A 12,643-nucleotide genomic window follows, 5' to 3' on the forward strand; every position below is an offset into this window, starting at 1 on the left:
GCGGGGCCCGAGCGGCCGGTGGGTTTCCGGTGCCGCGGCTGCAGCGAGGCCGGGCCGGGCCGTGAGGGCGGGGGGCCCCGCGGAGCCGCCGCCGGTGAGGGCCGGGAGAGGCCGGGAGGGGTCCCGGGGGGCGGCGGGGCTGGGCCGGGGGGGGACGCGAACTGGGCGGGGAGGGCGCGGAGAGCGCGGCTGCGGCCTTGGGGCGGGGCGGGAGCGGCCCCGGGGGCTGCGCGGGGGCAGCGGCGGCTTCGCGGCCCCGCGGCCGAGGGGCCTCCCCGGGGCTGTGGGGAGGCGCGGGGCAGGTTGTGTCCCCCTTTTCTGCGTCCCCGAGCCCCGGGGGGGCCGTGTCGGGGCTTTCCTGGAGGCCCCGGGTCTTGGGCTGGGCTGGGCAGCCGCGCCATTGGGGTGGGGGGGTGGGGGTCGGGAAGGCTTTGGGAATAAGCAGGGAAAAAAAAAATGCCTCGTAGAAACACTGAAGGTTTCATCCTGTCCGTGATACTTTGTTTTCTGTGCCGGGGTTGCCCGGCTCGTGTGCCGCTCGCAGGGTGTGATTTGCAGGCGGTCACCGGGTGTCCCCGGGGCTGTTTAATTAGCGCTGACCTTCAGTGCGAGCCTGCGAAACAAAGGGAGCCACTGGAGAAGTTTTCGGCGCTTTCTCAGCCCCTGAGAAGGCCACGCTTTAAGTGTTTATGCAACGCAAAACACACGTGTGTATGTGCTTGAGCAGGGATTAAGTGTGACAGGAATGAAACCTGTCCGAAGCGTTGGCAATTCTGGGTTAACTCCATAATCTCCAGCAGCAGAATTCGCAGGGGCACAGCGTTGTGTTGCCTCTGTGCCCTGAGTTTCTCTGCTGCTGCCTCAGCAGGATAAAACCCGTGATGTGCCTTCGGTGACTTGTCATTTCTGAAAGATGTTTTGACTGAATCCCTTTTTTTCCCCCTTTCCAAAGCTGTTCCCGGGATCAACATATCTTACTGCATATTAATAAGCTGCTGCCACGGTCCCTGTACCAGGTAACTTTCTTTGTATTTCATCAAAAATGCCCTGAGATGTTCTTTCCTGTTTCTTTAGATCTCTCAGTGTTAATTTCCTTATGAAAAAAATTATATGAAATGCCTGTATGTGTATATATGTGTATTAACACATATATGTATGTTTATATATATATATGTAAATATATGTTTAAAAATGTTTCTATAACCTTATGGTTGGTTGATCTGGGCTAGACACTAAGTGTCCACCAAAGCTGCTCCATCACTCCCCTCCTCATTTGGACAAGGGAAGGAAAATATAAGGAAAGGCTCATGGATTGAGATAAGTCACCAGTTGCCATCACAGGCAAAACAGACTCGACTTGAGGAGGTTGGTGATAAATTAAACCAATCAAATTGGAGTAGGATAATGAGAAATAAAGCCAAATCTTACTAACACCTTCCTGCCCCCCTCCCTTCTGGGGGCTGCAGGTGGATCTCTGCTCCCCCATGGACCTCCACAGGCTGCAGGTGGATCTCTGTACCCTGGACTTCCACAGGCTGCAGGTGGATCTTTGTCCCTGTGGACCTCCATGGGCTTCAGGGGAATCCCTTCTCCAGCTTGTGGAGCACCTCCTGCACTGACCTTGGGGTCTGTAGGGCTGTTTCTCTCACATATTCCCACTCCTTTCTCCAGCTGAAGTATCCATTTCCCCCTGTCTCCCTAAATACATTATCTCAGAGGCTCTACCACTGTCCCTGGTGGGCTCATCCTTGGCCAGTGGCAGTTTCATCTTGGAGATATCAGGAATTGGCTCCATTGGACGTGGGAGAAACATCCAACAGCTTCTCACAGAAGTCTCCCAGTAGCCCCCCCACTACCAAACCCAATACAAACCTGAAAGGGGGGAAAAAACTGCCTACAAACATTTTTGGAAGTGTCTCAGCTGCCTCCATAACGTCTTTTAAAAACCTGGCACCATCACAGATGTGTTCAAAGCTGTACTCTTCATTATTTATAGTTGAAAAAGTATTTCTGGGTTTGCAGTGTAGCCATGAAATAAGTTATGAAGGAGGGACCAGTTTAAACCGGAGAGGGGGTTTTTAGGAGTGATGCTTCTAATTCCATAACTTCCGTTAGCAGGCTCTGCCTTGGCATTTGGAGAACTGGCTCTGGCTTCAACCTTAACATGTTTCACTTCCGAATACTTCCCATTCTGGCCTCTCAGATTTCCAGCTTCCACCCACCTCTCTCCTGGCCACCATCCCCCTGACCCCAAACAGACCTCTCTGATGGGATCCTCCAGCCCTACAAGATACTTGGTTTAAGCAGCAGAAACTTCAGGTGGAATCTTCCCTGACTTGGAGTGCTCACAGGGCTTGGGTTGGTGAAGCTTTTTCAGCTGAACCAAATGCTTTTCCTGCTGTGGCTGTAGAGCCCCCAGATTTTTTGATTTCTCTCCAGGTGCTAAATAAGTTCCCAGCCTTTCACAGTTTAGCTTAGTTACTGCTCTGGCAGGTAAAGGTGGTTTTGTGCTGTGATATCAGCAAGATAAAGCAGCATAACTTTCTTTTAGGCAGCTGCATCTTTGTTTCCACTCGTTATTTCACCTTCTCTTTCTCTTCCCTTCAGCAATGGCAGCTTCCAGCAGCAGCAGCAGCGAGGAGGAGCGTAGCCTTCGGGAATGTGAACTTTACATCCAAAAACACAACATCCAGCAGCTTCTGAAGGATTGCATTGTACAGTTATGCACAGTCAGACCTGAGAGACCCATGGGATTCATCAGAGAGTACTTTGAAAGATTGGAGAAGGTAAAAAATACAGGATGGGAGGGAAGGAGAGTGGAACAACCTGAATTTAAATCTGTCCTCGTGATTTAGGGGCTGAGCTGCAGATTTGACCAGTGTCTGTGTGCTGGCTGTTTGAAATTGGAAATGGTGCTTTTGGAAAAGAAATCGTGTTTTCCAGTAGTTTGTACACCTCTGTCATACCAAAGCATGTAGGACAGAGCATAAGCTGAGAAGGAGACTTATCCAGCTGGGATGCAGATGTAATGCCAGTCCAGTGCTTACTCATAGGAGCTGATTGTCAGCGTGCACGAGGGTGTCTGTGGCTGGATGACTGTGGAGTCTGACCTTGGATGGACACTGCTGATGTCATTTGGCTTCTTACATTGAGACAACTGGTTTCCAATAATTGGGGTAGAGCACAGAAGTGGTGCCAGTGGCATTATCCAGGCCTAGTGAAGTCAAATAGAAGTATTTGCATTCCAGATCTCTGGAAGAGCGAGTCTGTTCCTGCCTTCTCTAGGGAGTTCAGTGTTCTGCTTTGTTGTTCCTCTTGCATTTGTCCTGAGATCTCTTTGGTGGTTTTGTTGTTGTTGTTGTAAGCATTCTGGGATGTTGGGAATGGGAACCATTCACAGTTGAAACGGTGATTTCCCATTCTTTTGAGCTGTTAAATTTTATATATTGATATCCAGGCAGGTTGGAAAAGAAGCTGCAATGGAAATGGGAAGTTTAAAGTCTTGTGCAGAGAAAAGGTTGGGTACAATGACTGTACTCAGAATATGGGATTTGTAACTAATGCAGCTGTGACCTTGTACAGCAGTGTTTGCAAGTGCTGCTTTCAGTATTTGCTGTACATGGGAGTTATACCTTTTTCATATATTTTTTTTTTTAATTCTAGGTCGCTGCTAATTGCAGATGTGAATAAAAGACATTAACACTAGAGAGCATGAATATATATAGTGGAAATTGTGTTTTAATAGAAGTTTTCAAGGTAAATACTAGAAAATGACCAAAAGGTGCAAACTAACCTGCTATAACCACAATGTATTTGAGGAATGTTTTGCTTATGAAGTGAACAAAAGCTCTCACTTTCTTTTTGTGTGTGTGTGTAGTTGCAGCAGTTAATCATTAGGTTCCTAAAAATCCATTGCCTCCTTCCTCATCTTGGATTCTGGGGTTTGGAAGTACTGACAGGTTAATAATTTGTAACACATCACCACAGGTATTGATATACAAAGTTTTACAAAGTAAACTGCATTACTGTGCTTAGAATAAATTGTAAACCAATTCATACATGGGGATATAAAATGTAGTGGATTTATAATCAACATACAATATTCAAGATTGAAGGAAATTTAATTTTTCTTTTAGCAAGACAAGTCCAGCTCTGAATTTAATGACATATATGCTGGAATTGAGTAAGTTGATGATTTTATTCTGGTGCAAACTGGCTGTCTGTGTACTCCATCAGCCTACAAGGCAGCTGAAAATTAAACTGGTTAGGTCATGTTTTTTCCCCTGAAATCACTCTTACAATTTTGGTCAGGGTCTGTTATCATGGGCTGTACAACCCACCAGTGCTGCTGGAGCTACAAGTGAAAGTGGAGCATTTCTCTTCTTGAATTTAAAAATTGCTGCAGCTTTCTGTGGGTGATTTCCTCAGCCAGCCTGATGTGCTGCTGTGAGTTTACCCAGGTAAAATGTTCCTTCACAGCTGTCAAGTAACGGAACTGAACATCCTGTGCTGGCTCCAAACTCCCTGACATCCGTGTCTGGAAAGCACAAATGCTCAGTGCTCTCATTAACCAGCTCCAACCCAGTAATTAGCTCTGGTAGAGCAAAAATGATTGAAACTGAATCTGCCTCACCTTCCAGAAGTCATGTCTGTCACATCTTTATTAAAGCAGAGCAACTTTTCAATGTGCTTTCTAAATCTGTTCAGCTCTTTGACTGTGTCTCCACCTCAGTTTCATCCAGTCTGTTTTTTCAAGATTGACTTTTGAGGGAACACCATTGAAAGCTGAAGTGAGGCTGCTATTTTCCCCTCTGTTCTCCTGACAAGTCATCTCTCCCACTGCACACAAACAGAGCTGATTCATTGGCATGTTATTAAAATACGTCGCAGACATTTAAACACACTTTAGAATTTCTGTTCAGAAACATTAAAATTGCTGCCTCCAAGGTTGTTACAGCTACTACAGGAATTCAAATATCCTCTTCTGGGTTATGAGAGCTGTTAGGTGAATCCAGTTACTACACATTGATTGTATAAATGGTTTTGTTTTATCTGGTTTGGTGGACTAAGGCCTCTGGTTTTTTTGCTGTGCCAATGTCTGGTAATACCAGTACATGCTAAAAACTCTAATAGCTCCCCAGTGCTGGGCTTGGCTGTGTGATGTAGCTTGAGCTATGGAAATTTAATGTAGAGATCAATAGTGCAGCCTGGCAGATGAATCCTGGATATTGGACATGATTGTCCTCTGAAATAAGTGCATATGTGCAGTACAGTTATGTGCATGTTAGGCTTTAGAGAACGCTGGAATTAGGAAATGTGATTGACATGGAGTCACTGTACCTGTTCCCCACCACCTGCTGTGCCTCCACAGATACAGAGCTGAGTATTTTCCCATTTTCCTAAGTGTTTCTTTTGCAAAACATGATAATTAAGAAGGATGTACTGTGCAGTTGTGAATTAATTTTTTTTCCAAACGCTTTTTTAGCTTCTGAATGTTTGAAGTTTTTTAAATATGTGGAGAGCTGATATAAATTAAATATTAATTAGCCAGAAGAAGTTGAGACTGTGTGTGGTGTGATGACAACTTGCAGGTTATACAGGGTACAGTGTAATTCTGAAGTTGTGAAGCTCTTCTTTAGTAGTTGATAGGCTTAAATATGAGTATGTGAAGTGTCACTTTCTTGTAATATTTTAAATAAACTTGATGCATATTTGTTACTTGTCAGGAAAAATAAAATTTTCGTTTAGTGATCACTGACACTAAAACTTTGAACTGCTTCATCATCTGAAAGGCCAGGATCTAAACTTGGATGTAATAAATAGACTAACTTTATTACTAAATCTTCCTCAAGTCCTGGGAATGGTTATACTGGTCAGTGCAGAGCAAACCAAGTGCCTTTGTCCACTTTGTGTTTAATTTGAGGAGCTTCTAAACCTGAACAAACATATTTTTCTCATAAACACTGGCTGAATTCGAAGGTAACTGAGAGTAACAACTGCCACTCTTTCACCAGGTGTTATTGCCATTTTTCTCTGATCTGGTGGTGTGATAAATGTGGTTTAGTATCAGAAATTATAGAAGGTGTATTTTCAAAAGATGAAAACAAAGAGATTTTAGGGTGTCACTCCATGGCACAGGGTAATCTTGCAATGTGTGATGTGAATATCTGGAGATTTACAGTTTAGTTGACTTGGTGGTGTTTGGACTTGATGATCTCGGAGATCTTTTTCATCATATTTTCTGGTTCTGTTCTATGATCTGTCTCATCCAGGGAAAACCTTCCTCTTGGTGAGTGTGTAAATAGACTACTTAGAATAGCAGGTATATTCTAAATGAATACATTCTTACCCACCTCTAGCTTGTTTCTGTGTCCATGTCCTACCTTAATATACTAAAAGGAAGTATGTTAATGTTAAATTTTGTATCAGGCAGAAGTTACCAGTTGTATTTTTTCTGTCAGTGCAGTTTTCTTGCCCCTGAGTGGGACATTGCCCTGGTGAGCCTCTTGAGCAGTGTCTGGATACACAGCTCCCTCGCTAAATGCTGCTGAAGTGCTTCAATCTCTGATCACAATAGTTAATATTTTATGTGATACTGGGAAAAACACAGCAGCTGGTGTTCACTTTTTAAGTAAGTGTCCTTTTCTGTGTATGTGAACAAACATGTTTCTGTGGTTGATGGTGTTTTCCACTCTGGAGAGGCAGTTTAAACCGAACACTTATTACTGCTCAGGCTATTTTTAATTTCGTCTCTGTCGAGACTTGTTCCTCTAAAACCAGAGGATAGAAACAAGTTCTAAAATACCTTTTGCTCCCACCCTGCTGAAATGTGGCACCATTTTATCAATGGGCAGAAAGCAGGAAGTGAAACGTGAGTCGATGGAGCAGCACTTGCTCCTTGGCTCCGGGAGAGGTGGAATGTAAATCCGGGAATGGTTTCCTGCTGGCCCTTCCCTCAGTGGTGTTGTTATCCATGGCCTCCCTGCACCTCCGGAGCCAGGCAGCTCTGCCCAGCTGGGATCAAGGACGCTGGGACAAACCCAGCTTTTACAAGGGCTGGAGCTCTTGGAGAACAGAAGACTCCTTGTTCTTTTACAGAATGTCCCAAAACTCTGTTTCCCAATGCTGGGAGTGTCATCTGAGCTGTTATGGTGCAAATGCTCTGACTGCAGGGTTGGCTGATTTTGTTTTTAATCTGATTTTAGTTGATTAAGGTGAATCTTCTGAAGAATCAAATTTCTGTGTGTCAAGTTAGACTTTGTTTTATTGTAAGTACCCTGGTCTTCTACAGTATCACTACAACAGGACAGGTAACTGAGGGAAATAAGGAAAACATATAATGTTGTGCAAAGTTGACAAATCTGTGGCTTTCATAAAAAAAATCCAAGGTTGGCCTTCAGCATCCTTCCTCCAGCTCTTCTGTAAGTGCTGTTCGTGTTTCTTTCTCCTAAAATAAACATTAGTTAATGAGTATCAAGTTGGTCCATGACTCGACCTGTTTCAAAAGCTTCTCATGTAACGTGGATTTCTGAGGAATTGCTCCTCTGTCTTTCAAATCCCAAAAGGCTTCAACACCTCTCAGCTGAGGGAGGAACTGTGGGGTTTGCAGCTGGGGAGGTGCCTCCAGCATTTGGGGAATGTCTTCATCAGAAAGATGATGCCAATGTCTTGGCAGAAAGTAGAATCGACTTGTTTACACTGATAGTTTAATAAATTAAGTATGACTGACTGAAAGAAACACCATTGTGACATGACTGTTATGAATGAGAGGCATATCCACCATCTATTTTGAAAGGCCTTTGATCTTGGATGCTGCAGTCTCCTGTTTGCCTTAATGTGGGAATAATAGTACACAGGAAGCTCCCTCGGGTTGGCAGGAGAAACTGGAACATGATATGTGACTGCCTTTTTTTTTTTCTTTTTTTTTTTTTTCTTTGCTGGATTAAGTGACACAAACATGTCTCCCTTCCTGTTTAGGAGGAAACAAAACAGTTGTTGAATCAGCTGAAGTCTGGTTCTCGCTCAGACTCCCGGGAGGATGAAATCTCTCCTCCTCCTCCTCTGAACCCTGTGGTGAAGTATCGATCACGACGTGGGGCCATCAGTGCAGAAGTCTACACAGAAGAGGATGCTGCATCTTATGTTAGAAAGGTGTCTAAAAGGCTTTTAAACCTTGCTAGGAATTACATCTGCAGGCCAAGGGTTTATCTGAACCCACCTTCTACCCAAAGTATTAAATAAATTAGTAAATAAAAAGCAGACCTCTGTAGATAGAATAAGTTGTCTACAGTTAAAACATTTATGCATTGCTTAGACCTGTTGCCTTTGAAGTGATATATAATTAGATGTACATATGTATATATATTATATATAAACAAAGTGTTTCAGCAGCTGCACTGACATAAATTTGGCCTAATGGAAGAGCAGACTTGCTGCTATTCACAGGAAAACACTGGTTGAACAGATACTTGTCTTGTTGCAAAAAAACTTATAAACTGAGAATGGGATGATGATTTTACAGATGCATAACATAATAGAAGATTCTATTTATGTGGTCAAACTGGCTGTAAACATTGACTGTGTTTGGGTTTATATCTATAGTGCTTGGAAGAAACTGGAAGTATTCAGGCAGTGTTTTGTAGCTGTTGAAATAATTTATTTACCTTGTGAAATGCACAAATTTGTCATGAAAAAACGAATGAGTTGCTTTTTTTTGACGATGTCCTAGGTTATTCCAAAAGATTATAAGACTATGGCTGCTTTGGCAAAAGCTATTGAGAAGAATGTGCTGTTCACCCATCTCGACGATAACGAAAGAAGGTAGGAGGGAATCTTTGGAGTGTTAAAAAGTTTCTGGAAGGGCAAACTTCAGAATGGATGTGTCACAGTGTCCAAAACTGCACAGCCAATGGTCAGTGCAACCATACAGAGGCTACAGGAGCAGTTCTGGTGGGTGGGGGGTACAGGTGGAGGATGTGAATGTGTGGAGTTGTCCAGGCTTTTGTCTAATTTTGGTGTCCTCTCCTTCAGTGACATCTTTGATGCCATGTTCCCTGTCACTTACATCGCAGGAGAGACTGTCATACAGCAAGGTAAGTCAGTGTTTGCACTGGTGAATGATTTGAGGACGGGGAGCAGACTCTGGCCCAGTGCTCTTGTTAGTTTTTGGGGTTTTTTGAAATACAAAAACATTGTCTGGCTGCAGTGACCCTTTCTTGTTGTGTTCCCTGAAGCACAGCTCTTGCTGAAGCGAATGGAGCAAGGATGTGGTTTCATTGCATGTATTATCTGTTGGGAATATCATTTGATGACTCTAGAACATGTTATGTCAGTTTATGGATCCAGTACTCCTGGAATTGCTGCTGATCTCCCAGATACCAGTAGATGTCCCCTTTCACAGGGCTGTGAGGAGTGTGAAAGCAGCAAAATGTGAAATTTCACCCTGCAAACTGTGCAAAAATGTGTCATCCTTATTGGAGTCTAAACATCACAGTTGTCAGAGATGACAGTTCTGTGAAATGTGAATGTTTGCAGAGATTTACTCCTTTTAGTGTGTATTCAATTTTTTTTCTTCTTTAGGTGATGAAGGTGATAACTTCTACGTTGTTGATCAAGGAGAAATGGATGTAAGCATTATTGGTAGTTTATTAATGATATGTTCATTCCTAGCAGAAGAATACTCTGATATTTGCAGGCCTTTTCTACAGGCACTGCCTTTACCAGCTTCTCTCATACTTGTAGAAGCTTATTTTGCTCCTTAATGGCTCAGACTGGCTGCACAGACTGTGAGTTGGGTTGGGTTTGAAAATGAGTGATTTGGATATGGACACAATAGAAGTGTTTTACAAGTGCAGGGTGGAGTCTGGTTGAGGTGTGGGACAGTCCAGCTAATTCATAGCTCTCTCTGACAGAGACCTTGTTGGGATTTTATTTCCTGTCAAAGGGTCTCAGGAGTTCACATGGGTAGAGTCTGTGCATGTGATGTAGGAGAGACAATGAAAGTAAAAATGGTGCTGGGGCTGGGAGTGCTGATAAAGCCCTGGAATGGTCAAGGGTACAGATGTGGGAATTTCCCTGTACTGTAAATAGAGGGCAGCAGGGACATGGGGTGTCTCTGACCACAGGATGCTCTGCCTTTCAGGTTTATGTGAACAGTGAGTGGGCCACCAGTGTTGGTGAGGGTGGGAGCTTTGGAGAACTTGCCCTCATTTATGGAACCCCTCGTGCTGCAACCGTCAAAGCCAAGACGAACGTGAAGTTGTGGGGCATCGACAGAGACAGCTACAGGAGGATCCTGATGGCAAGTACCCTTCAGAACCTGGAATTATGCTTTTTGGGTTGACTTAGGCTGGTCATCTGACCTTCTGCCTGTGCCTGTCCTTTGCTGGAATTATTCATTCCAAATCCTGCTATCTCTTTTGTAATCAGAAAGCTGATTACTCAACATGCATCCCTCAGGCACAGGGCAAGGGAGAATCTTGCATTAGTGAGCAAAACAATACCAGTGCAGTATTAAGTGAGAATGTAACAAGGCTGCAGTAAATGCTGGGTACTTTATCAATGTTGCTCAACTGAAACATTACTGAAATAACTTAATTTCAAAACACTTAATCTTGTGGGTTTGGGGGTCTGTGAGACAGGATGCAGTATGTCTGCTTAAATTTATTTTTGTCCTGAGTTTTATTTGAAGCAGAAAGAAAACTTACTTTGTGTGCTTAGTTTTTTCTTTTTTTTTTTTTTTTGTAGGGAAATACTTTGAGAAAGAGAAATATGTATGAGAAATTCCTTAGTAAAGTATCTATATTGGGTAAGTGAGAAGATTTTTGTTCTGAAGTGGAATAAATTGTAATGAAGCTGTTATCCAACATTATGATGATTACAGGCTGTTGTGATTATTCATTACAAGTGGCTGCAAACCCTGCACTGCTTTTCTGCGTCAATCCAAAATGACACTTAATTCAGATCTTGATATCTGATGCACAAATGTAGCCAGAAATACCTTGACCTCTGTATAAATACAGAGCAAAAAGTGTGATTTGTGCCTTGAGAAGACACTCTGTTAATGAACTGTTAACTCTGTAGAATCTCTGGACAAGTGGGAGCGTCTCACTGTAGCTGATGCTTTGGAACCGGTACAGTTTGAGGATGGGCAGAAGATTGTGGTCCAGGGAGAGCCAGGAGATGAGTTCTTCATTATCTTGGAGGTGAGTGAGGTCAAAATTAAAAGCTCAGAACTTGACTTTTTTTTTTTTTTTTTTTTTTTTTTATTTTTAAATTCTGTCCCTAAACAAACACTTGGAGAAGAACAAAACACAAGAATGTCCTTACAGAGGATCCCTAAAGAAGTATCTTCTTGCTGGACATGCAAAAGCTTATATTTAGTTTTGCTATTTTTACAAATGGCACTTCCAGGAAAAAAGTAACAAGTTCCTGGCTGAAACCAGTTTTAATTTTTCAGCATAGTAGAGACCTGTTCTGGATAGTCATTAATATCTTGCTAGAGGTTTCATTGTCTTCTGTCTGGTGTTTTTTGGGAGTTTTTTGCTAGTCATAATATTCTTACTGTTATGAGGAAAACCAGGAAGAAATTGGTGCTGTGGACATATAAACACCCAAGACATTTTATACTTAGAGAGGAGGAAGGAGCAGCTGCTCTTATAGAGCAGTTGGGTGAACTGTACAAGGACTATGAAGTGGTTTTTTAACTGAGGCATTGTAACAGTTACTTCTGCAAAGCAGCTGATTCTGGGTGGATTTCAGTGTTTTGAGTTGGTTGGAATTAAACAGTTTATTGAAGTTGATGTTGGAGTTTATTGGAATGAAACAGTTGCAGCTGTTTGACTGCTGTGGTTTGGTTGTTGCAGGGCACAGCTGCAGTGTTACAGCGTCGGTCAGAAAACGAAGAGTTTGTGGAAGTGGGCAGGCTGGGACCTTCTGATTACTTTGGTGAGTTCCATAGTGACAGCTGTGGTTACATCATTTTACCTGCGCTGTGTGGATGGTAGAGATGAGATGGATTTGTTTAATTACCTCTTAGGACTCTTGTGGTTTCTCCCAGTGTCAGGTGAGTACCAGAGTCACTTGGCATTCAGGTGTGCACACAGATCAGAGGATGTGATTGTTCCAGAGTACTTTTCTGTAGCAGAGGCCTGGTGGTGATTTGGTCTGACCTCCCTGCCATGAGCAGAGCTAAATTTGAAATTGCATCATTCTCCTCAGGGAGACTCAACTCCAGTTGAGTCTCTTGTGTCTCCAGGGATGGAGATCCCACAACCTCTCTGGGCAATTTCTTTTGCTGTTTAACCAGTCGTGTTGTGAAGAGTTTTTTTCTCTTTATGCCTGGCAAGAATTTCCTGTTCTGCAGCTTGTTGCTTTCTCTCTGCCTTTCACTGTGCAGGGAGCAGTGTGGGTTTGTCTTTGTAGACACTCATTATGTAGCAGAGCACAGCAATAAGATAATCAGATTCCCTCCTTAGCCTTCTCTCCTCCAGGTCAGAAAACAACCTGGTCAGAACCTACAATTTAATGGTTAAATACTGCCCTCTGCCCCCCTCTCTCAAAACCCCTAACTTTTTGTCTCATGTTTAAGGTAGTTCCTCTCTCCTTAGTACTCTTTCCCCTTGCTAAAACCTTTTGATTGTCC

The 12,643-nt window shown here is 43.2% G+C and overlaps 1 protein-coding gene across 1 annotated transcript in view; it reads left to right on the top strand.

Moving 5' to 3' along the window:
- The window catches only part of PRKAR1A (protein kinase cAMP-dependent type I regulatory subunit alpha), a 16,347-nt gene continuing 3,704 nt past the window's right edge, over positions 1 to 12,643 (top strand). Inside the window, exons 1-11 of the mRNA XM_064676124.1 lie at positions 1 to 94; positions 953 to 1,016; positions 2,608 to 2,786; positions 7,978 to 8,151; positions 8,729 to 8,820; positions 9,031 to 9,092; positions 9,580 to 9,626; positions 10,142 to 10,300; positions 10,747 to 10,807; positions 11,083 to 11,204; positions 11,865 to 11,946. Of these exons, the coding sequence (XP_064532194.1) occupies positions 2,610 to 2,786; positions 7,978 to 8,151; positions 8,729 to 8,820; positions 9,031 to 9,092; positions 9,580 to 9,626; positions 10,142 to 10,300; positions 10,747 to 10,807; positions 11,083 to 11,204; positions 11,865 to 11,946 (976 nt within the window). The 5' untranslated portion in view covers positions 1 to 94; positions 953 to 1,016; positions 2,608 to 2,609. The remainder of the gene's footprint in view (positions 95 to 952; positions 1,017 to 2,607; positions 2,787 to 7,977; positions 8,152 to 8,728; positions 8,821 to 9,030; positions 9,093 to 9,579; positions 9,627 to 10,141; positions 10,301 to 10,746; positions 10,808 to 11,082; positions 11,205 to 11,864; positions 11,947 to 12,643) is intronic.

This window comes from Pseudopipra pipra, chromosome 19, assembly GCF_036250125.1.
Source record: "Pseudopipra pipra isolate bDixPip1 chromosome 19, bDixPip1.hap1, whole genome shotgun sequence".
Taxonomy (NCBI): Eukaryota; Metazoa; Chordata; class Aves; order Passeriformes; family Pipridae; genus Pseudopipra; species Pseudopipra pipra.